Raw genomic sequence first — 25780 nt, 5'->3', positions numbered from 1 at the left:
TCAGGAGTGTGTTTTACTAACACACTGAAGCAGGGTTATTTTTGTTTTGAGGTTTGGTGGTACCAAGCAAATCCCTCGCACCCCTGCAGAGATTGGAGCACCTGCAGAGAGTCGTTGACCTAAGCTGGTAGCAGTTAATGTGTAATGGCCAGCCCCGCCAGCAGGTGCTTTCTGTACTGCTAACCTGAAATAGAAAAGGGACTAAGGATATAGGTGGGGTCCTCTGTACTGTGATTGGACATCCGTGGTCTAATCAAGGCTTTTAGAGCATTGAGATCCAATTACTCGTCACAATTACACTAGTTTCTGTGGCACAGCCCCGTTGCTATGTTCTATTCGCGTCTTTTTCAGAATCGAATCATTTTTATGTCTAATAATTTACAAAAATACCATTGCTCCTCGTTTGCTACAGAATAAAACCCTGCCCCGGCAAGCACTGTCAGAGACATGGGTCTGTCTTGTTTTAAGGATGCCTATGTGTGTGTTTTGTGATCTGATTGGATGCTATCAGGGTAAACTTGCATAGAGCCACCAAAATACCAGTCGGCTGGCAGACTGTGCCAAGCGCTGGATCCTAGTTCACATCCTTCTGGCCACACCCTATGGCAGACCACGCCTCTAGTGAAGGACAGACGGACAGAGTCCAGCTCATACAGTCCCGCCCAAGTAGCCGCTGCTGTTAACCTAAGTGGGACCCAGGTCCCGCCTCTGTCACAAAAGAAAAGTGTGGTAAAGCCGCTGGCACTGCCAGGGCAGCTCAGAGGGAAGGCATTTGGCTTCGGTAGGATTCACTTTTGTTTTAATTATTGTGTGAGATGTCATTTTTCTACTATATTCTTTGTTTTTCATTGATGATATAACCCCCCCCCCCCAATCTCAAACCCTGCTACTCTTGATTGAAATGATAGATCTATCATGGAGCTGTTTATAAGAGGTCATGTCTACAATTCACCGATAATTAGTTTTTCACCCAAATATTTTTACTTGGTGGTCGACATAGAAAGTAGCTATAAAGATTAAAATACATTTTCAGTACAGATGTAGAGGCCCTCAGCCTCCGCTCTCCCATCCCCCTCCCCCACCCAAAAAGAATCCTAACCTTCCCTGTACATTGTCTCTAAATTGTGCTTAAGGTAAAATTCAATGTTTTAAGCACTGGAACAAAGATTTAATACTCACTGCAGTTGCGTAAGCTGGGCTGCCACCCACCCCCCACCAACAGTTTCCAAAGTTCGACTACTCATTTCAGTATGTAAAGAGTTTCATTGACTTCAGTCTGAGGAACAGGTTAGTTACTCTGCGTGGGCCTGGTGTTCAGTAAGTAAACACAGTAGGCCACTCATCTTCAATGTCTTTATCTTTATTTAAAAAATAAAATAAAGGATTACTGCCCTACCCCTTTTAGAGGGCTGGGGAACTGTGCTTTCATTATCCCACTTTAAGCTTATGTCTATTAGTACTAGACATCCAAAATCGAAGCTAAGCGGACATTTCTATAGGCGTGCATGCATTAAAAGCTTGAAGAAGGTTTGCGCTGCACTCTAATTTTAGCAAGAGAGGTGGGAGTTGCTGGCAGAGACAGCACAAGTAGACTGTGGTTGTGTATTCTACCTGTCGGTAGAAACAGTTTAATTAGACTACTGTGTATTTCCTACTGATTGTCAGCGACTCATATACACAGACATTGTGTGTGTGTTTAACTTGTTGTAAGACACAGTACACGCTTTTTGGTGTTTATCCAACCTTCTGGTAGAGACAGCACAAGCCCACCGGGAAGTCTCTCTTACTTGTTGGCAGAGACAGCACAAGCACACCTTAATGTCTCCTGCTTGTTGGCAGAGACAGCACAAGCACACCTCAGTGTCTCCTACTTGTTGGCAGAGACAGCACAAGCACACCTCAGTGTCTCCTGCTTGTTTTCAGAGAGCACAAGCACACCTCAGTGTCTCCTACTTGTTGGCAGAGACAGCACAAGCACACCTCAGTGTCTCCTGCTTGTTTTCAGAGAGCACAAGCACACCTCAGTGTCTCCTACTTGTTGGCAGAGACAGCACAAGCACACCTCAGTGTCTCCTGCTTGTTTTCAGAGAGCACAAGCACACCTCAGTGTCTCCTGCTTGTTTTCAGACAGCACAAGCACACCTCAGTGTCTCCTGCTTGTTTTCAGAGAGCACAAGCACACCTCAGTGTCTCCTACTTGTTGGCAGAGACAGCACAAGCACACCTCAGTGTCTCCTGCTTGTTTTCAGAGAGCACAAGCACACCTCAGTGTCTCCTACTTGTTGGCAGAGACAGCACAAGCACACCTCAGTGTCTCCTGCTTGTTTTCAGAGAGCACAAGCACACCTCAGTGTCTCCTACTTGTTGGCAGAGACAGCACAAGCACACCTCAGTGTCTCCTGCTTGTTTTCAGAGAGCACAAGCACACCTCAGTGTCTCCTACTTGTTGGCAGAGACAGCACAAGCACACCTCAGTGTCTCCTGCTTGTTTTCAGAGAGCACAAGCACACCTCAGTGTCTCCTACTTGTTGGCAGAGACAGCACAAGCACACCTCAGTGTCTCCTGCTTGTTGGCAGAGACAGCACAAGCACACCTCAGTGTCTCCTGCTTGTTTTCAGACAGCACAAGCACACCTCAGTGTCTCCTACTTGTTGGCAGAGACAGCACAAGCACACCTCAGTGTCTCCTACTTGTTGGCAGAGACAGCACAAGCACACCTCAGTGTCTCCTACTTGTTGGCAGAGACCGCACAAGCACACCTCAGTGTCTCCTACTTGTTGGCAGAGACAGCACAAGCACACCTCAGTGTCTCCTGCTTGTTGGCAGAGACAGCACAAGCACACCTCAGTGTCTCCTGCTTGTTTTCAGACAGCACAAGCACACCTCAGTGTCTCCTGCTTGTTTTCAGAGAGCACAAGCACACCTCAGTGTCTCCTACTTGTTGGCAGAGACAGCACAAGCACACCTCAGTGTCTCCTGCTTTTTTTCAGAGAGCACAAGCACACCTCAGTGTCTCCTACTTGTTGGCAGAGACAGCACAAGCACACCTCAGTGTCTCCTGCTTGTTTTCAGAGAGCACAAGCACACCTCAGTGTCTCCTACTTGTTGGCAGAGACAGCACAAGCACACCTCAGTGTCTCCTGCTTGTTTTCAGAGAGCACAAGCACACCTCAGTGTCTCCTACTTGTTGGCAGAGACAGCACAAGCACACCTCAGTGTCTCCTGCTTTTTTTCAGAGAGCACAAGCACACCTCAGTGTCTCCTACTTGTTGGCAGAGACAGCACAAGCACACCTCAATGTCTCCTGCTTGTTTTCAGAGAGCACAAGCACACCTCAGTGTCTCCTACTTGTTGGCAGAGACAGCACAAGCACACCTCAATGTCTCCTGCTTGTTTGCAGAGAGCACAAGCACACCTCAGTGTCTCCTACTTGTTGGCAGAGACAGCACAAGCACACCTCAATGTCTCCTGCTTGTTTTCAGAGAGCACAAGCACACCTCAGTGTCTCCTACTTGTTGGCAGAGACAGCACAAGCACACCTCAATGTCTCCTGCTTGTTTGCAGAGAGCACAAGCACACTGGGTAGTCTCTTTCCTACTCGTTGGCAGACACAGCACAAGCACACCGCAACCTGTCTTCTCTACTTGTTGGCAGAGACAGGACAAGCACCCTACAACCTGTCTCCTCTACTTGTTGGCAGAGACAGCACAAGCATACTGGGAAGTCTCTCTCCTAATTGTTGACAGAGACAGCACAAACACACAGGGACATGTCTCCTACTTGGTGGCAGAGACAGCACAAGCACACCTAGACGTCTCTCCTACTTGTTGGCAGAGACCGCACAATCACATAGGGACATGTCTCCTCTACTTGTTGGCAGAGACAGCACAAGCACACCACAACGTGTCTCCAGCTTGGTGGCAGAGACAGCACAAGCACACCTAGACGTCTTTCCTACTTGGCTGAGAAATCGGCTCCTTATCCCAGTTCCCTGTGAGGTCTGAGAGACGGTAATCTACCAGCCTGCCGCAGGGGGCGCCGTCAGTCGCTTGCCATGCTGAATGCCTGTGTCCCCGTCCCCGTTCACTTTATTTAATTAGAACTGTAAATCTGCTAAATGAATGCGCTCGCTGAATGCCAGGGCCATTTATTTAGTTACTCTCCAGCGTAAATAAAATTATATCCGTCGATCTGTCTCTGAAAATGACTAACCGCGCCTCCGTATTTAAATGCGCATGAATGTACAGTACCCCACCACCTTCAGGAGGCCGAGCCGGGCCCGTCTCTCTCTGGCTGTTTATTTTAAATTAGTCTTAACTTATTCTTTCAACTCAATTTTGTTAACAGATTTTTTTTTTTTAGTCTAATGGGGTTTCTACACTTAGCAAAATGTATACAAGCAAGGGGTTTGCCAGCCTTTTCTGTAACAAGAGCCACGTTTGATCAATGAAAATAATCCAGAGCTGCTAATATTAGTGTAATGGGAGTGACCACATCAGATAAGATTCCATTAGTAAACCCCATGTGCAAGATAACTAGCAGCGATCACCGCCGTACGTTAGGCAGGGCTGGTAACAATGTAAAAATTGAATTGTCTGATTGGAATGCCTCTACATAGGTAATACACAACAGCCATGGCTGCAATGCCCATGGGACCATTGTAATAATATTAACATGTCTCCCGAACATTACGTGATTTATGACTCAAATATAAGCTTTAACTATTTTTTGGACTTTCCCTCATTTTTCTCCAAACATCTCAAATATATCCTCATTTCTGGTACGTATATATTAATTCCTGCAAGCAAAAGCTTACAATTAAGTAGGCTGGGCTGCACACAGGAGAGCTACGTACAGGTCGCTGGAGAGCTACCAGTGGCTCACGAGCTACTCACTGGAGAAGCCTGGTTTTGTGCCTCGAAGGCTTGAGCCGGACAGTCTCTCTGGACGCTTCCATCTTTTACTGAACCACCTGATTCATCACATAGCGCTTTTTAGCTGTTCCGTGAGGTGCAATGCTGACTCGATTTTTATGCCTCAAGCTCCCTCTTCCTTCCTAGACCCAGCTTTTAGGGGAGCCATTTCGCTGCGTCTGATTGACACAAGAGCGGAACTGTGGGTGGGAACATACCCACCGCCCCTTCCCACAGCAGCCGGCACACTTTCCATGGCAGGGAGAGAGGATCATTTTTGGAGGTGCAGGGGGAGGTCATTCCAGGACTTTGTGGTCAACACACCTCCGGCTTTGAATTGTAATCTTTGCTAGAGTACCTACACAAGGAGGTGTCTTTTATGAGGACTGGCAACCCCTTTCCACACAAAAAAAGAATTTAGAAAGGTCTCTGGGACCTTTGAAGAAGCATCTGGCTTTGGAAATAGGGCAGCATATAGGGAATTTTATTGATTTATGAAATTGTTTACCGCTAACCTTGCTGCAAATATACATTTGCTGTAACGGACAACTTATGTTTCTAATCCTCGTATCCTTTCACTGATCATTTTGACATTTTAAGTGTACTGCTGGGACTTTAAGAACCTCGTCGAGCTGTGAGATAGGCTGTCAGAAAGTTGAGAATCTCTACATTTCAAAAATGGCCTTTGAATTTCGTTTGCAGTTTGGCTCGTCTTTTGGAAAGTCAGCCAACCTCCTTTTCAGTACTGAGATACTGTAAACTCGTGGTTTTAACTGTGTTGGCCAGCCGCGAAAGAAAAATAAGCGAAAGCGGATTGGACTAGGGGGACATGAGGTTTTCTGAAGGCCTGTGGCCCCCCGGAGCCTCTTAAAGTGAGCGTTAGGTCATTGGAATGTACCCTACTTGAAGGAGGTGAAAATAAAATGTGTTTTCATTTCTGAAACTGGGACGTCATAGCCCACTGCTGAACCCGGTCTGTTTTGCGGTCAATATGAACATGTTATAGGGGGATTTTTGAGCCACACCCCGTTTCTTCCATATTATCAAGTCTATGACGTGTCCAGCTCTTTTGTAGGCCCTGGAAACTGTCATTCGACATGTCCCAGGGTCTGAGCACTTGGTGGAAAGGAGGCGAGAGGCCCTGCTCACTGTCCTCCCCAGAGGACAGACAGGGGGACAACACCTCTGGGTAGGAAGCGGTAGTGATAAAGGCCTCCTTCTGAGTTTGTACTGGCATCGCCACCCCATACTTTAGGAAGTCCCATATTTTTCCCCAAAAGTTTGGCCAAGTGCCATAGAAAACAAAAAATCATGTTTTTAGAGTGATACCTTGTTTGCAGGAATCTCTCGCATGACTTTCTTTTTTTTTTTTTAATGTAAATTCCCTCTTCGCATAAGAAGTCTCATGAGACACTGACAGAAGTGTGGAGCGAGCAGTCGCAGCCGGCATGGCTCGCAGGTGGGGGGGTGGGGGCACGTGGGAGGTCACGTGGAGGGGGTTTAATAAAAAAATTAACTTACCTTGAGGTCGGGTCCCACATCTTCTCTGCTTCGGCTCCTGCTCTGTTGCTGCCGTGCCTCCAATAGGAACAGGAAGCAGGCAGCCAATCACAATGCTGCTTGCAGCTTTGTGATTGGTCGGGACGGCGCCCAGCCAGGGGCTTATGGGGTGGGCATGTTCTCCATGCAGCCTGCATGGAGAAGGGAAAAGTGCGATTGATTGGTGTGGGTTGGCCGAGAGGGCCGACCAAACATTCTTTGCGCACTCGAGAGTGGGAAAACCACTCCTCCCGTGCCCTGCTCAGAGAGTAGAGCAGACCTGCCCACCTGCCACCTGCAATGTACACATAAAATGGTAATAACTACGTTATTACCATTTTATGTTTTTCTTCTCGCACTGAGAAAGCAGCGGGACGACCTCTTCCGCCTGGGTTGGACTACAAAATTGCTGCTGGTGAGATTTTCTGGGTGAACGGGTCTCATTCGTGTTAATGTTATGTGAAATTACGTAATACTACTTTTTGAAAAATTCAGGATCTATGCAGATTTCGCTGGCTGAATGAATCCTTCGCCCAGCCCTACCCTGGGCCTCTACGAATCATGGCGATGGCATAGGCTACCTCGCTCAGAAGTTGACAATCTCTGGGGGAATTAGAAACACGAGAGGCACAAACAATCTCCTGCTAAAACCTCGAAGATTCCGGAAGGAAAAAACATACAAGCGCTCCTTCTCAGGAATGGCGCCTAGGATCTGGAACTCACTCCCTCCCGAAACCAGGCTGATCTCCTCCACTACACTCTTTAAAAAAGAAGTAAAAGCTATCCTCATGGCTAAATACACTTGAGCTACTATTTCGAATCCTATTAACACCCTGCACCGATCTGTATTACATGTTTGACTCTTGACTTATTTGTATGAGTTGTTTTATCATCCACATGAGTGGTTGTGTCACTTAGTAGTACTATTATACTGTGATTTATTGAGTTACTCGTCTGAATATGCTCCCCCTTGCACCCTTCTATGTAAAGCTTGATTTGCCTGTTTGACTTTGCTCCCTCATGTACCCGTCTATGTAAAGCGCTCTGATATCTGTGAAGATCTTGTTTGCGCTATATAAAACTCTTTAAATAAATAAATAAATATGTACCGCGCGAGGCACCTTCAATGCATGAAACGGTTCGAATCCTGGAGAAGTGCAAGCCCCCTGAAGGCAGTCGCCTTGCACCACCTTGGAACCTTGAAAAGCGCTTACTTGTTCCTCAGCCGGACAATGATTGCAGCGTAGGAGCAAGTAAACACGTCATAGCTATGTACAGTATGGCAGCCGGACCAGATTACCCAGGGAAACACGGATTCTAGTGCCTGGACATGATGGTTCCCAATCCTGGCTTTTACAGGAGGTTTAACTGCTGCCCTTTGGAATTCTGTCTTCAACATGATCTTTAGGCAGTATTTGGTGCCAACCTTTACACCAATTCCCATGCGTAATATAATAATAATAATTCCACATTTGTAGTTCATGAATGTATCACCCCTAAGGGTGTCAAGGCGCTGGGTGCCGTCGTGGAGATTAAGTGAGCTACTGCCCAGAGTCACATGATGCTGAGCTGCCCCTGGCTGTGGGATCGAACCGTGAGCCCTGCGCTCCGGAATCAGCCGCTCTGGCCGCTGCGCCACACCTCTCCCTCTGTGCATAAGCCTTGTTGCATTTTTCACAGCTATGGCATGGCTACCCACTTCATGCCGTGTGCCCGGAGTCCTGAGCCATTGGAAAGAACCAACAGTTTCACATTAGGCCTTGACAAATGTAATTTACATCGTAGACATTCAGTCAGTCAACTTCCCGGTATCTCGCATGACTGTTTTCGTGATTAAATGGTCACCCTATGAGGGAAGGCAGCAGTCCCAACCCTGCCGGGACCTCCGAGGTTTCCCCCTCGACAGTGAAGGTGGGTTTTATGTGGACCTTTTTGTTTTTGTTTAGTGCGTATGTATGATTGCCTGTTTATTTGTTAGGGAGTGTTGTGAATGTGTGTGCGTTCACGTGTGTGAATACTTGGGTGTGAGCGCCCCCGCCCCCTCCATGGTAAAGTTACTGAACGCCCCTGCGGCCAGATAACGGATCTGTTTTTGCATTTGATGCAGTTGGAGGAGGTATTCGCTGTGTGCCGCAGGCCCGCAATGTTAGGCCAGGGTGCATACTTAAAAGCAAAGCAAAATAATTAAAAAAAAAAACATTTCACACAAAGATGCGAAGAAGTCATTCTTTTCCTGGCAACAATAGGCCCGGCCGCCCCGCCCTGTGCACAAAGGCCCCTTTCTCCTTCTAAACTGCCTCCGCTCTTCTGTGACACTAAAAACTTCAAAGCCTGCGGCGCAGCTCATTAAATCAAATTATTGCAAACACATTTTCGACCGATATTTGAAAAAAAAAAAAAGTGCGAGAGGCCTGCGCACGCACTCACTTTATTGTCAAGAGAAGAAACCCGATGCACGCAGGAAATGTTAATTTTTTTCAACCTTTAATTTTCATATGAATGATTCTGAATTAATGCCGGGATTTAAGTGCTGTGGGTGCCCTTGTTCAATTAGCAGAAGGGTTTCTGCCTTAAGCTGATCAGAGTGCTCCATTCAGCAGCCGCTGTGGGCCGGGAACAATGGGCAAGTTTAGGCCTTGTGAGGACAGAGCGTCTCGCAAAGGCGGGGGCTGACCTATGCGGCAGCAGCTCTATGCCGGCCTTTTCATTGTATTATTATAAACCTCGGTGTTTGGGGCGATTATTGTGTACTGTTGCCTGACAGCCATTTCTTTCAGGAACCTCTGCTTGTTCAGAAATTAGTTTCTGGCTTTGGACTCGTAAGATCGGAGTTCTAATGCGAACTCCCTCCCTTCTCCAGAATATCCAGAACTCCCGAAAGACAGAGTGGGGAGCAAACTGAGAGAGAGGAACATGAGGGGAGATAATGATCAAGAGAGGATACGAGGGAGACAGCCGGAAAACACAATCTCCGACTGTGCTTAAACAAAAAGAAAAAAAGTAGCACTTAAAAAGGGAGCAGTGGAAGGACAGAATAAATGGGTCCCTGTTCCAGGGGAGGGACACACCCAAAAATAGGTTGTGAAGCCTACACACGCGAAAGAAATAGAAGCAAGCAAAGGAGTGACACTGAAGCTAAACTAGTTAGTAATGGGTTGGCTCTAAGCCCGCTGTCAGCTAACAAAATGACTCGAACATGTTAGAATGGATAAACTTTAGGTGTACATAAGCGGTGTTCATTTATGTTCGCCACAGCCACTGTTGAGAGCAAAATGGAGATCGTGAACATTGCCTGCACCATCTTGTCTGCTGGAAGTTCCGCCGCACATATAAAATGCAGTCATTCGGACCGACCGCAGCAACACCACTTGCTGCCACAAACTCGTTTTTCCTCTCATCTCTGTTTACAGGCAGGCCCATGGACACCCTATGACACAAACAGGTTCCAAATACCAAACAGACTCTTGCAAACATGGTTTATTGCACTGCACACAGCAAGACTTGTTTTTGCCAACAATGGGACCGGTTTTTATCAACAGAACAGACTCTTATATTTGGCCGCTCTCACATGTTTTAGACTCCGAAGCAAGGTCCAGCTGCAAGATTAGATTGTCTGTGTTGACCTGGGTGGGAGGAGAATAAATGTTGGGCTTGTGCAACCATGTGGATGGAACAATATTGGGCTTGTGTGACAAACCTGCCCGGGGCCGAGACTCCAAGCCTATCACCAGGATAAATAAACAAATACATTGTGTCAAACCTGTATAAAAGGAAGATTCACAAAAGATGCAGTTAGAACACCTCAGCAGATTACCACGGTGTTTGTTGACAGGTTCTCCTCATAAGAAATAAGCTTGTTTCTTGTCTTCCAGTTGCCAGCGCCTGCCTCATTATTTTGATAGTAAATCTAGTGAATTAAAGGTGACCCTGCACCGGGCAGCATTGGGGGTCTTAGGAGTTACGCTGCTTTTCACAAACCTACAGGGCAGGCACAGTATTGAGCAAGGCCTAGAAGAGTCATCAGTACGAGATGCAGTGGGTCTCTTTCGTACACGTGCCCTGGTGCTGCTGCACCAGTGATGGCTATAACCAAGTGTACACTGGGGTACTGTCCCAATATATTTTCTCCCTTGCACCCACCATTTCCTGCTTCCCGCAGCCTTGTTGTGCATCCCATACCTTATTTCTACACCATGTCCTATCGGAGATGCAAGTCATGTAATAAAAATATCCGTCAATTGCTGTGTTGGTCTTGGAGCTGTGTGCCTTGTTTAAGAGTGGCTTCAGCATAGCAGCAGACATTATAAATCAGCACTCGAACAACCAAGCACATGGCACTCCTATCCTTTTACTTGCCCCCCAAAATGCTGTGAGGCTGGTTTCAGGTACGAGGCACTAAGCACAAGCTAGTATAAAATATAATGCAATCTTTAAAATCTAAATGGTGATACACATTTCGGGGACCAATTTCTGCCTCTTCCATCGCTGCCTCAGCTTTTGTATTGAGGTGTTTTTGGCACTTCCTGTGACGTCTGCTCACTCGTCCGTCGGTACACTTTTGACACTAAAACATCCGAAATCTGGCGCCTAAAATGGCGTCGGCTAGCAACATTCATGTACGAGACGAGACACTTAAAAAACCGTAGCAAACAGTTGCCTTTTGTCACCTTAAAACTAAACCATAAAGGCGAGTTTAGAAGGACCTTTAAGTCACACTGGTATTATTTCAGGGTCGGGTTTGTGTTTAATTTCCTCTCCGTGGAGCTTCTTAACTAAAAAGACATGGCCTGGTGCAAAACGGGATTATATTGGCATAATGGCATAATTTGCTTTTGCATTCTTTTTTTAAGTAATGCATTCCACATTGAAGTCTTCGCCTATCCCTCCGATAATATATGGCTTTATTTTTTTTCTCAAAAAAAATCACAGTAACTAAAACAAAATACGTGAGGTCCACAGAATGTAACCTCTGGCTGTTTTGACAAGGCTCAGCAGTGTTATATGATGGGGAGAAAAGAATGCAGCACGTGTTCTTTTGGCACAGATCGACATTATATGACCTTCAACTCACCCAAAGATATTTTTTTAAAATAGAAACAATGGGAGTAGTCTGGTGGGTATGGGAAATATTAAAACAGGACTTCTGCATGTACATAAGACTACATTATCACGAATTAAAATAAATTGAACTTAGTCACTGATCAGAGAATTTATACTCTTGAAGCTAAACTGCTAAACCGAGCTATTTCAGTTTTCTAGTCTTGTCAAAGCCAAATAATCTTAAATAAACTACTTTTCCTCCCTATTTTTCTCACCTGTAAAACGTTTGAGAACCGAGAATGGAAGTTCTGGCGTAGCATTAAACACTACAAAACTAGATATTTTTATTTTTTTCTGACAAATGCTGTTCCAATGATTAAAGAGAGCTCCACCTGATATACAGCGTTTTTCAGAACTGGTTGTGAATTTGCGCGCCACTTGAGGCGGTCCAGCTTGGAGTCCCACTTGCTGTATATTCGTTGTCCTTGTTTTGAGGTAGAATGGGTAAAGTTGCCTCCAAAGGAGTTTATTATACTGATTAAATTGAGTTAATTGTGTAAATAAATTAAATACAGGTGACTTAATCGTCCTGAGTGAAATTAATTGCAGTGAATTAGATGAACATACACATACTTAGGACTGACTAAACATAACAATACTTAACACTGAAACAATAACCAATGGACAAGTGTATAGGCAAAAAATAGTAGATTTTATCAAAATTCAATCATAAAGGGAAAATACAATACAGAAAAAATATATATAAAACAGGAATACAGGATGAGTGTCAGAAAGCGAATCAAAATCTCTGTAAAGCCTGTAAACCGCCTATCCAAACTAAAGATACAAAAAATTCTCCTTTGGATAAAGCTGAGAGTCGACGTTTCGGTCTTTATGGGCAACTCCTTAAGACCATCATCGCAATGGAATTAAAAGTCGTCAAAGATGAACGATCTGTTGTAGCCATAGGAGTAGCGAGAAAGTAAGCAATTAAGGCTCAAAAGTCGTCTGGACTGAACGATCTGTTTAATCTTGAAAGTTCAAAAAGTAGCGGGATGTGCCAGCCGTCTCTCTGCGTGCAGAGAGACGGCTGACCCATCCCGCTACTTTTTGAACTTTCAAGATTAAACAGATCGTTCAGTCCAGACGACTTTTGAAACAAGTTGATCCCCTTGAAAAAACTTGAGGTGCGACAAACCAAGAGGAAAGCCTTAATTGCTTACTTTCTCGCTACTCCTGTGGCTACAACAGATCGTTCATCTTTGACGACTTTTAATTCCATTGCGATCCCCTTGCCATCTGTGTCCGGTGCAACGCTACTGTTGAGATTAACCTCTGCCCCGGTATAAGATATCATCTCCTTTCATCCTTTGGAGTGAGGGCTATTGATTTAAGGGAGTTACAATATTTACTTTCTTCTGTCCTGATGATGGTCTTAAGGAGTTGCCCATAAAGACCGAAACGTCGACTCTCCGCTTTATCCAAAGGAGAATTTTTTGTATCTTTAGTTTGGATAGGCGGTTTACAGGCTTTACAGAGATTTTGATTCGCTTTCTGACACTCATCCTGTATTCCTGTTTTATATATATTTTTTCTGTATTGTATTTTCCCTTTATGATTGAATTTTGATAAAATGTACTATTTATTGCCTATACACTTGTCCATTGGTTATTGTTTCAGTGTTAAGTATTGTTATGTTTAGTCAGTCCTAAGTATGTGTATGTTCATCTAATTCACTGCAATTAATTTCACTCAGGACGATTAAGTCACCTGTATTTAATTTATTTACACAATTAACTCAATTTAATCAGTATAATAAACTCCTTTGGAGGCAACTTTACCCATTCTATCACGTTTTACCCAAGCCCCCAAAGGTTTACTGGGTTGCTCACTTCATTTACTATTGTTTTGAGGTGTCACTGTCACCCAGCTCACTCTGGTCACTTTCATCTAAGCTGTAACAGAGGTTCCCACATTATCATGCTCTTCATGAAAGTACATCTTTAAGTTTGGGGCCTTTTCCTGGCCCTAGAGAGCTGGTCTAGTTTTAAATGTTACGTTTGAGTAAATTTTCTGCCTTGCCTTTCCTACGTTTTATGGGGATGTTTGTAAGCCTTCGTTGTGGGAGAGCACTTGTTTGGGGGTTGCTATTTAGAGGTTTTATTTTTATCTTTTCTAACCTTTTTCGGTTCCTACATTTAATTTTCACAATTTCTCCTTCCGTTTTCCTTGTTCTACATATGGTGTGCGGCTATAACGCTGTAGGCCTACATAGGTGCTTTTAAACCTGCTCCGCAGTTGCAGGGTGGAGAGGATGGTCTTTAAGTACCCTGTGCTCCCTGAGTACCCTTCCTTCAAAGCAGAGCAGCTACAGGTCCCTGCACACCCAAGCCCCTGCATACCCAAGCAAGCCCCTGCACGTCTCGTCGTCCGGTGCCTGTGCTTAAGTTGACTGCTCAATGTGTTAATTGGCATAATGTCTAAGAACTGCTGTGTAATTAATTTGTGCATAAATCCAGTTAATTGTCTCTGAGGAGGTCACAGTTTAGAAGTCCCATTTTCTTGGAGTCGATGAGGTTGCGGCTTGCAAATTGTTTCATGCTGGCCTTCCTCAGGAGAGTCCTGCGTGTGGTTTCCCGGAATGCAAGCGACTCAGTTTCTGCTACGAAGCTGTGCCCTGAGCCTAACAGTTGTGTCTCTCTCTCTCTGGTTCTCTCCAGGTGCCTGTCCTGTGTGAACGGATCCTTCCCGTGCCACTGGTGCAAGTACAGGCATGTGTGCACGCACAACGCCGCCGACTGCTCATTTCAAGAGGGACGAGTCAACATATCAGAGGTAAGTTCTTGGAAAGGGAAGTTGGGGAGAGAGGACCTTCTGAGTTGCAGGTTCTTGCTTCTGGATGCTTAAGACTGTTGATGGGCAGAAGGAGGGGCGGGTGGGGGGATTCCGGGTGCTTTTGGTTCAGATATTGTATTGTAATTCCATTTATATGGTGCTTACTACCCCTGACGAGGCGTCAAAGCGCTTTTTCGGTTAGTAACCTGCTACTCCAGAATCCATAAAGGGATGAGGTGCACTCTCTACGATGCTACCTAGTTTGCCTCTCTGAAGAATTCCAGCTGTTCTCTTCAGTCCCCTAGGATTGTGGAACCGGTCCCTTCATTCGAGACTGATCTTCCAACTCACTTTATTGAAACCACTGTTGCAAGAAAATGGTGGTCAGTGGACCGGCAGCCCTACGTTTACACTACCTAGTCTTACTTAAGCTCGTTCTGTACAGTGGCTCGAGTTACTTTTTCTCTTAACGTGCAGTCAGCTAAGAGACTTCACTCTTGTTCACTGTGTGGTTCCTTAGCTCTTGTTCCCTCCTCTATCCCTCCTTTGACTCATTCCAAACCTCATCTTACTAATATGATTACCCAAATATCACTTTCTGGACCCTTGCCCCTGTATCCCTCCTTTGACTCATTCCAAACCTCATCTTACTAATCAGATCTCAAAAATAACATTTTCTTGTCCCGTCCCTCCTCTATCCTTTCCAATCCAACGAACAGACTCAAATGTCCACTGCTCAAAAGAACAACTTATATTTCCCTATACTAATCCACCACTAATCCTTTGGGTTCCGAACTAGCGTGATCGGCACTGGAAAGCACATTGACGCCTCGTCAGGTGTATTGAGAGCTGGATAAATACAGTTACTATTAGTGGGGCCATGTCTCTGTTAACAGTAGCTTTTAGTACCTTGCTTTTTTGGTGCCGATTAGCTGATAGGCGCATGTCCACATGTTTACAGTAGTTTTTTTCTGCTACCCTCGGTATGGACTAGCTGTTGAGCCCTGGGTCATATGGTTGTGACTAGGACACTTCTTGATGCAGACTAGCTGGTGTTGTCGACCCTATGTTTACAGTATCTTTATTTATTTTTGAATTATGATGCTTGGTATAGAGTAGCTGGTTGGACCCCTGGCCTAGGTCTACAGTATATTGTTACCCTACTTATTGATATGGAGTAGCCAGTGGTCCCTACGCTTAATGTTACCATAGTTCTTACAGACGCTTAGTTATTGGTTACTCTGTAGGCTCTTAGATCCTGTTTACTATGTCTAGTGTGTCCTTAGCTGTTTGTTTGTAGTGTTGTTCTTTAGGTTTCGTTTTTCTTGACTAGTGTGCTTTTGGATTTTTTTTGCAATGCTTTTTGTTTACCAATTCATTTTTGCACTTTAATCATTCTATTATCCGTTTTTATTAACAGCCATGTTCTAAAATGTGTGTACATAATATTCATACAATACAAAATGCTATGTTTGACTAGAAAATAATTGTCCTTGTGGTGTGCTCAAGCAGTACGCTTTGGTTTCCCAATGGAGACGTTGATCCCTTTCTTTAAAATCATATATGTTTTTCACAAAAAGTTGAATGTTGTGGATACAGTAATTTCTTTGAACAAAGCAATTGACACTTTCCCGACAGAACCACTTCTTTATACATCATGTTTGTGAGGTGCAGCAGAGTTCAGTTAAGGTTTATGAGCAGTTCATCACTGCTCAGAATAGGTTTACAGGTGTATGTAAGCTACATCCCTGTGCATGCCTCGTGCACAGATTTGTGACGTACACCTCTGTTTCTGTGAGGTGTTCAGATGTATGTGAAGTCCATCACTGTTCATGCGATCTATATAAATGTGTGTGGGATACATCAGTGTCCAAATAAGGTATACTGTATGTGAGCTGCACATCGGCTTATATAATGTACACGGATGCATGTTAGGTGCACCGCTATTGACGTAAGGTGTATGTGAGGCCACCCCTTTTCAGGTAAGGCATACACAGGTATGTGAGCTGTACCATTGTTCATGGGAGACACAGTTTTTGTAATGTACAATTATGTATGTTAAATACATCCCTATTCATGTACGGTGTGTATCGGGTGAACCACTGGCCATGTAAGGTATACACGTCTTTTACTACTGGCTGTGAGAGTTACGCATCTTTGAGGTGCACTACTGTTCCAGTAAGACATGAATGTGTATGTAAGGGATTCTTCTGTACATGTAAGGAGGTGAACCTATGTTAACGTAAGGTGTACACATGTAGGTGTGGTGCACCCATGGTCATGAAAGGCGTACACCAGTATTGATGGTAATGATGATACATGCAGTGTGCACAGATGTGTGTGTGGTTACCTCTGGTCCTGTAAGGTATGCATCTGTGAGGTCCACACCTATTCTTGTAAGGTAAACATTTGTCTGTGAAGTACAGTATAAATATGTATGTGCGAATGTCACTGGTCATGTACGCAGTGCAGATGTGCGTGAGGTGTGAAGCAAGGTTGATGTAAGGTGTAAACCTATATGTAGTGATAGCAGCAGTCTGACGTTACTCTTGGCAGGGGTGTCAAACGCAGCTTTGAGGTGTGTTTCCAGGTGCCCACTTACCGTGAATGAGTTCCATGTAGATTCATTGTAAATGTGTCTTATGTGGAAGTAATTATAGATCCGACCCTATTGAACCTATGTTGGACACCCCCTAATATATATATAGAGCCACTGGAGACTGCCCGCTCAAAGAACTGAATATTTTCCTTGCTCTGGATAGAAATGAGCCATTCCTGGGGATAAATGGCCCAAGAAGGGATGTTTTTTCTGTGCCTCGGCTCAGGGTATCGCCTTGGCTGCGAACGATAAAAGTCTTGTCGCAGCGCCTGGATGTGCCGTCTGCACCGAGAGCCGCATCACTGTGATGTGCCTGATGGAGCTCCTGGCTGCTCCTCGCCTTCCTCGGTAATTAGTGGCGCGGGCTGCGCGTAATGAGGCTTTTTGAATAAAATATTAATCCGCGGATCAGGCAGACGTCGCACTCTTCTGCCCACATCCAAATCTAGCTGTCGCTCCTTCCGTCTGGAGTTCCTATCTTTGGGTTTTTGTCTGCTTTGCTTTTGCCTTTTTTTTCAGCATTATTTTGCTTATTCCATCTTAGGTCTCCTTCTTAGCAACGTATTTCTATCCACACCCAGCTCCACTTTCCTGTATATTTTGCTTCATATTCCTGTTTCTTTGTCTTTCTGAGCTCCCTCTGTGCCATATGTGTTCCCACTTCCTAAAACTTTCTTGTGCTCGCTTTAGCCGCCTCCAGTGGTTTCCAACAGTTACTTTACTATCCTTGAGGAGGACCAAGGGTTGCACTGACATCCGCATCAGATATCTTAAGACCCTTCCCAGTCAGGGTTCCGCAGCAACCACAGCACCGAGACTGCCCTCATCGCCGCCACCGATGACATCAGGACCCTTCTTGACAACGGCGAGACAGCAGCACTCATCCTCCTAGACCTCTCCGCCGCCTTCGACACCGTCTGCCACCGCACACTACGCGCACGCCTCCACGCCGCAGGGATCCGAGACAAAGCTCTGGAATGGACCACCTCCTTCCTCTCCGGCAGAACCCAAAGCGTCCGCCTCCCCCCATTCCGGTCCAAAGCCTCCGAGATCATTTGCGGCATACCCCAAGGATCCTCCCTCAGCCCGACACTGTTCAATATTTACATGGCCCGCTCGCACACGTCGCCCGACAGCACGCCCTCAACATAACCTCCTACGCCGACGATACTCAACTGATCCTCTCCCTCACCAAGGACCCCATCACCTCTAAAGCCAACCTCCATTAAGGAATGAAGGCCGTCGCTGACTGGATGAAGACCAGCCGTCTGAAGCTGAACTCGGACAAAAACGGAGGTCCTCATCCTCTGCACCAACCCTTCAGCCTGGGACGACTCCTGGTGGCCGACGGCACTGGGAGCAGCCCCGACACCCACGGACCACGCACGCAACCTGTGAATCATCCTCGACTCAATGCTCTCAATGACCAAGCAGGTCAACGTAGTCTCTTCCTCCTGCTTCAACACCCTCTGCATGCTCCGCAAGATCTACAGATGGATCCCAACAGAAACCAGAAAGACAGTCACCCAGGCCCTGGTCCGCTGCAGACTCGACTACGGAAACGCTCTCTACGCAGGAGCCCCGACCAAGCTAATCAAACAACTACAACGCATCCAAAACACCTCGGCACAACTGATCCTCGACGTACCACGCCACGGCCACATCACTCCCCACCTGAGGGACCTGCACTGGCTCCCCGTCAGCAAGAGGATATCCTTCTGTTGGAAAGTGGGTTATTGGTAGGGGCAAATGTAGGCTTGCCACTGGCAAGAAGGCCACTAACACATGATAGGACTCGGCATAGGTCTTAGAAAATTATTCCTTTGCTCAACCCTTGGTAACGTGGCTGCGAGCAGACAGGCTTAACTTCAAAGACAGGTATGTAAAGCATTCAAAAACACCATTTCAGTAAATAATTAAGACACAACACAAAATAAAAATCCAACACCAATTTATAAAAATAGGTAATTTTTATCTTTTAAATGATACCAAAACGAAAATAATCCACTGTAGGGAACCAGGGATATGAATTTTTAAAGATGAGTCACTTTCTAGTGCTTAGAAACCAACAGCGCCCCTTTAAGTCATTTCGTTGTCTCTGTCATGGACACACCTTTATAAATTGTTAGGAAGAATTCTCACCACTGTAGTGGGCCACCCTCAGCAAACGGGGTCCAGTTAGAACACCCCCCTGGCGTTCTGCTTGCGGGTTCCAAAGTATCCAACACACAATCCAAGGTTCTGGAATCTCCAAGAGGGTCCTTGAAAGTGTGAAACTTCAATTCCGCAATCCACTTGAACAAAACCCTTACAAATCCACTGGTACCCCAGGCTTTGAATTCTTTGTGGGGCTGTCCAGGTGAGCTCTGTTAACCTGTAGCTTGCAGGGAGTTTCCACTCTTGAGTCCTTTGGCAGCAAGGTAATCCACAGGGCTGTAGTTTCAGATGGTGCAGTCTTCATAGGTCAGGCCTTAGAGTTCCTTGCACACAGCAAAATCTTCAGCAGGGCACTTATTGCTTCATTCAGTTTCAAGCAGCAGATCTGGAGGGCTCTCCCCCTCTCAGATACTTATTCAAAATTCTCTGGGTCAAGCACCAGGTCACTGCTGACCAATGAGAGCAGGGCAACTCCTCATAGTTATGACCACATCCGGTGGAGTGTGGCATTAGTTTGTCCCAGAGTGCATCATTTTTCCAAATCCATAATGGCTGATTTTCCAGCAAGGAGGTAAGACCTGGCTAAACATGCCCCCTGGGATATCTCATTTCCATGGACTCTTCCCCCTACCATCTGCACATACCTTCCTTAAGCCTAGCCCTGACTCTGGGTCAAGACTGTCATAGTGGACGGAAACCCAGGCCTCCCTTCTGCGTTTGAAGAGCGTAGTTTACGACACCACCTCCTGGCCTGGCATTCCTATAGAACAGCACACTGCCCTCCCAGCAACCTGGCTAATCCACGTAACTCTGACCAATCGGGGCAGGCAGACCACTGAAATGCTGAATTTGGACTTACAAACAAGAAAGTCTCATAACTTATTGTATGTACTTTAGGAGAAATTTAACAATAGAATATTGTTGGATTTACTCCTACCATTCTGGGAAGTCTTTGAATGCTCCGGCTAGTCGTCTCCTATCAATATTTATTAATCAATCACTTCCTACCATGTTAACCTATGGGCCATGGGGTTTGCAATAGGGAAAATGACCTGGGCCACTTTACAAGAACCAGGGCTTATAGAACCATATTTAATAAGTATTTCCCTAATTTCTATAGGACCCCCACCCCCTGTGCAACTAGGGGAGACTTCAGGGGTTCTGAATCTGCAGAAATATTGGAGATCATCCATACCAATACTTCTAGCATCAAAGTCGAATTTGAGCAGCTCTTTAATACAATGTGGGGAGTGAAATGTAAAATTTCACTTTACCCAGACATATAAAAACTCATTTTGTAAGCGCGCTCCTTATAAATAACTGACCTCCCACCCCTGGGATACCTAGGGGTGACCCTGGGGGTCCCTAATATTAAAAAACATGGTAGCTTTTTCATTTTTAAGGGCCCCTACCCCCAAAGTCGAGTTTGGGCACAATTTGGGGTTTCAAAGCTGTCCTGGCCACCAGGGATGCTTTTAAACTGACCTCAGGCTTCAGCACTCCACACATGCCCGTTCAGAAAATCTGCTGGCCTCTAAACTGCCATGCCCCAGGATACTGGAGACTTCTAGGTAGTTTGTCCCCTGCCCTATTACATACTAGGGCTTTTGGGGTAGGTCATGCCAATTACAGGGGTACCCCACCATACCATAGTGTACCCTAGTGTATGTTGGGTGTCTTAACTGTATTCTAATTTGTTCCTTTTAGCTTGGCACTGGCCCTGGGCCTGGTTAAACAGAGCCCAGGGTCAGTCAGAGTCAGTTACCACAGTTCCAGTCAGCAAAAAGTTGGGGGGAGCCCAGGGCACAGGATGACTTTGCAACACCTTCAAGCTCCTTATCCACGCACACTAGGCACTCCACAAGACCTGCCCTGCCTTTCTACACAGACGGCTCTCCTTCTACATCCCCAACCGCCAGCTACGCTACGCTGACCTCACTCGCCACTGTCCCGCGCATCAGAAGAACAACCACAGGTGGGAGACCCTTCTCCCACCTCGCCACCAAGTCATGAAACACCCTCCCCCTGAGCCTACGATAGACCCAATACCTGCTGACCTTCAGGAGGATACTCAAGACCTGGCTGTTCGATCAGTAGCGCCCCCCCACTCTCCCCCCCCCCCCCCCAAGCGCATTTAGACCCTCGCGGGTATGTAGTGCGCTTTACAAATGACTGATTAAGAGGAGGCAGGACTGGTGCATGTATACAACACTCGTGGTATTGTGGTTTCAGAGGTCCCGGACTGCTGGGAAGCCTTGTTCTTTCTGTACAGGCCGGTCCAGGTTTGCCCTTGTCTATGCCCTGTTTCTCTTTGCTTCTTTTGTGTAGTTTTAATTATGTAGGGATTGGTTGCTTTATGGTAATTGTCGCCCTCCTTCCTAAATCAATCCCCATACTATGAGGATGCATCTGTGCTTATTTTGTGATAAAAATATTGCCAGGGCCCTCTTCAGGAGGCCACTGCAGCTTGCACTACCCGTTGCCCCAACCAGCACTCCCAATGTCCGTACCAACGCTACAACTAACCATCACACCCCTAAAAGTGACAATTGAGAGTACTACAGGCCCCCAAAGCTATAAGAATGGGTTGGGCGGCAGGTAATGCTCTTTTTCAATGTGTATTGAATCATTAAATTGTGATTGTGCACATCCCTGAATTAAACAAACAGCGCCACCATGAGGCCGACTGCCTTAAGTGCCGGTGTTGGCAATTAAGTGCTGGTGCCAAGCCCCGGAAACCACTGGCTCAAATTAAGCACTGTAAGTACCAGGGCATTGGAATCTTTCACCTTTCCAGTGTTCATTGCACATTTTCCAGCCTTATGGCTTTGTACTCCTGGACCTCATAATCCTTCTACTGCCTTCAGGCTGTCGGCATTCACGATGGACTAACACCGCAGCAGGGGTGCCATTGAGTGTGTATATAGGAGCCAGCCCCTACCTTATAACCCTGAGTGAGTCCACTGCAGAGAAGGCCTGGTCAATAGAAAAGGTCTATGTCCACGCACCAGGGCCATCGGGAACAAGGAGTTAGTCTTTTGCTGTCTGCGTCCTCTCTCGGCCTTGATGTTCAGACGCGGATCAAGCGGGAAAGGTTTTTACTCTGTTTCAACCAACTTTTACATAATAAGTCAATCTTATGGTATGCAGCGGGTACTGGTAACCATGTACTGTGGTCCTGTTGCACCTGAAGGGAAGTCACTGCCTCTCCCTTTCTGGGTGAAGGTGAAGTTTCTTGCAGTTTACAGATGGGGATGAGAGTGGCTGCCCATCTCTTAGCTTGAGAAAGATGCTGCGCTCTCACCTTGAGGGCTGATAGATCGCTGCGTCCATGTCCTAGCATTGCACATATGCAGAGCGTCATGGCTCTGCCTACTCTGGGGGTTTTGCTGGCTCACCAAGATTTTAGGAGAATGTGAGACTTCTTTTCCTTGAGGAAAGAACCCTTCTTTTCTTTGAGGTCAGGTGACAGAGGTTAAGGGTTGCAGCTTGTCTCCCATCTCCCATTCTACAGAGGGGGCATTCTTTCATCTTTTCCATCCTGTTGGAAAGAGTAGTCTCTTCCTCAAACGCAGAGTGAGGGTCTTCCTTTCCCAGAGCTTGTAACATCGCCTTTCCGTCATTGTCTCTTCAGTAAAACCCAAATCTTGCGTCTTCGACTGCGGCGGTCCTGTTTCCAACAGCGCCGTTTTGCGTTGATTTATCCCAAACGCCAAGTCGTTTGGATTTACCCTGGACGCCAGTCTCACCCTCAAGGAACACATTGGCAAAAAACAACCTGCCTGGGACCAGCTCTCTCTTCTAAAGAAAGTGAAACCATTTCTTCCAGCAAACGACTTTAGAGCTACTTTTCAAGGCCTGTGCACGTTTGGATGATGGTAACCAAGGGCATAGCTATCAGTGGTGCAGAAGGTGCAGCTGCACCAGGTCCCAGTAGCCTGACTGGCCCATCTAACCCCTATTATTGTAGTAATTTACTACATAACTAGTGGTTAAGTGGTCCATTGTCCTTGATTGTGCAAGATCCCTCGGCACCCTTGCTACTCCATTGGTGGTAGAGCTCTGCCCCATGGCCTCCCAGATGCCTCACTGGCACCTATAAAGGTTGTCCCTCATGCCACAGAATTGTGATCACCTAATTTCCACCCTAATGGAACTCCATTGGCTTTCTTTGCAGACCCAGCACCTTCTTCAGAATTAGCTGCATCTATCGTGACCAGCATCCCTGTTTATCTTGCAGACAAGCTTCCCATCTATGGTGGTTCTCAGCACACTTTCAGCCATGACACGTGCAGACTAAGTGTAAAAAAAAAAAATAAGCAATGCAGCAGGCCTTTTCCATCCACACACCCAGGATCTGGTACAACATTCCTGTATCCGGGTAAAGTGCCCCAGTGCTGCGCTATAGAAATACCACATAATATATATATATATTCATACATTTCTAGCTTGAACTATGTTAGTGTGACTAGGTTTATCCATTTCATGCTCCTGTTTCAAGACATTTATCTTTGCCATAGGTTCACCACATTTGTTGTGGTCATCTCTTGATATCATTACATTTCTTTCTCCTGCCACTTCCAATCCCTTGCACCTATCTCCGAGACCGTTCTCGGTTCCTTGGCCCATCTTTTTTTGTTCACCCTATGTCTTGCTCCTATTTCTTGGAGGTCACACTATTGATTGAAGGTCACCCCATTTCCTGCTTCTAAGCACCAGGGTCATATATGTATTTCTTCTCTTGGAGTCATACCATTGCTTGCTTCTGTCTCCTGTGGGTCATCCCATTTCTTGCTTCTAACTCTAGGGGTCACCTTATTGAATCTTCTGTTTAATTTTTCAGTTCACTATTTTCCTTGCTACTCTTCTGTGCTAACCCCCATTTTATGTTTGCTTTTGGGGTACTTCCTGCATTCCTTTCCACTGCCCTTGGTTATTGCCCATTTATTGCACCAAACTCTTTGCTAGTGTCACCCACCGCCTGCCCAGTTTTCTCTAGTAACGATGCTCTTTGGAGTGGTCTGCATCGGAGCCTTTAGGCGGACCCACTGCTCGCCTGTGTTTTGCTTTCATTTCTCTGACCTTTCCTGCTTTTTTGCAAAACTGTGAGCAAGGGCAGAGGAGCAGGGGTGTTATTCTGCAGACGGAGCCCTACCAGGGGACCAGGCAGGCCATTAGCAGCAGCTAGCTGCTGGAGGGGTAAGGGAGCAGGACCAAAATGTACAATTAAAAATGAATTATCTTTTAATAAAGAGCCTGAGCTGAGGAGATTAGTCGGCGAGCTCTGATTGGTGGAAGGCTCTTCGGTGTGAATGGGATGAGAAAGGAGCGAGAGTTCAGGGAGATGTGTCACGCGGAAGAATCATCTAGAGGTCTCCTAATATTCAGAGGCAAACATGGCATTTAGCACTCCAGGCGGCCGGCTGTGAAGGCGCGGGGGCACACTTTGCACCCATTCATGCTAGCACAGGGCACCTATATGAACGATGCATCAATGTGTTATTTATACTGCATTTGCCAATAGAGCATGCCTGTAGTAAGTAGAAAAGGTACTATGCGCTCGGTGTAGGTCTTTGTTTCCATATATTTGTCGCAGTGAGGGAGGCTGTTGTGTAAATGGCCAACTCCCTGCCCGTCACTTCTGTCCCTTTTTTTTAACACATCTTTTTATTGACAATTGCAATAAAAAATTGTACAGAACGAAACTGTGCAGTGTTAAATTCCTTTATATCATCTTCATAGCTGCATCATGCCACTCTGTCCCACCCACCCCATCCCTTCACACAACCTGCAGCATTGCTCAAAGGAACTACTTTAGGCATCCAGTCACCAAAGGAAATTGGGGTTAGGTTATCACATATGGCTATTTCTATGATTGCTTACTCCTGTCAAGTCTGTTTTGGAATTAAATAAAAGAAAGAATAGGAAATTGAACAGTCAGGGCCCGATTCACAGAACTAACTTAAGACAAAATCCTAAACTTACTACTTTTGGTATTCACAGAAGTTAGGATTTTGTCTTAAGTTTGTCTTAAGACAAATTTAAGACAGACTTAAGACAGACTTAAGTTAGGATTTTGTCTTAAGTCTGTCTGAAGTCTGTCTTAAGACAAAATTCTAACTTCTGTGAATACCAAAAGTAGTAAGTTTGGAATACCGTCTTAAGTTCTGTGAATCAGCCCCTCAGTCTCCGCCTCCCAGACGCCCTACAGTACCAGACATTCCCAAACAATATGATAAGACACCAGTGTGGCCACAGCTTCCTCTGCAGGTAAAATGTATCGCTCTACCCGTCTACTCCTGTCCTCTCTTGACCAGCAGAGACGACCGACCACCCTGAGAGCGGGTGTGTACAGCCTCTCTGGTCAGTTTACCAGCTCCTTGGACGCAGGCGTTTCAGAGTTTGGTCGGGCTGTGCAAGAGTCCAAAGTGCATGTGGGTATGTATGTTCAGTGACCCAGAGCCACTGATAGTCAAATCACCAATGAACAGTTTGGAGGATGTTAACTGACCTTTTGCATGAATAAAACATAAAAGGGAATAGTGGTACCAAGCAGGGAGGTGCAGATCTAGATTACAGGTGAGGTTTGGGTACCAAAAGAAGCAATTAACAAGTGGCTTTCTTGGACATCACAGTCCGCATCTGCCTCCAAAGGACGTGTTTTGTCGGCGTCGTCCTATGGGGTCAGTGAAACAC

General features: G+C 45.9%; 1 protein-coding gene across 2 annotated transcripts in view; it reads left to right on the top strand.

The window, feature by feature from the left end:
* The window catches only part of LOC147659125 (plexin-A1-like), a 589684-nt gene that overhangs the window by 350166 nt on the left and 213738 nt on the right, over positions 1 to 25780 (top strand). For both annotated transcript variants that reach the window (XM_086951953.1, XM_086951952.1), the window contains exon 9: positions 14214 to 14328. In XM_086951953.1, the coding sequence (XP_086808079.1) occupies positions 14214 to 14328 (115 nt within the window). The remainder of the gene's footprint in view (positions 1 to 14213; positions 14329 to 25780) is intronic.

This window comes from Lissotriton vulgaris, unplaced genomic scaffold, assembly GCF_964263255.1.
Source record: "Lissotriton vulgaris unplaced genomic scaffold, aLisVul1.2 SCAFFOLD_442, whole genome shotgun sequence".
In the NCBI taxonomy this organism is placed as follows: domain Eukaryota; kingdom Metazoa; phylum Chordata; class Amphibia; order Caudata; family Salamandridae; genus Lissotriton; species Lissotriton vulgaris.
The sequence above is the reverse complement of the archived record's forward strand: the minus strand, read 5'-3'. Positions and strand labels throughout refer to the sequence as shown.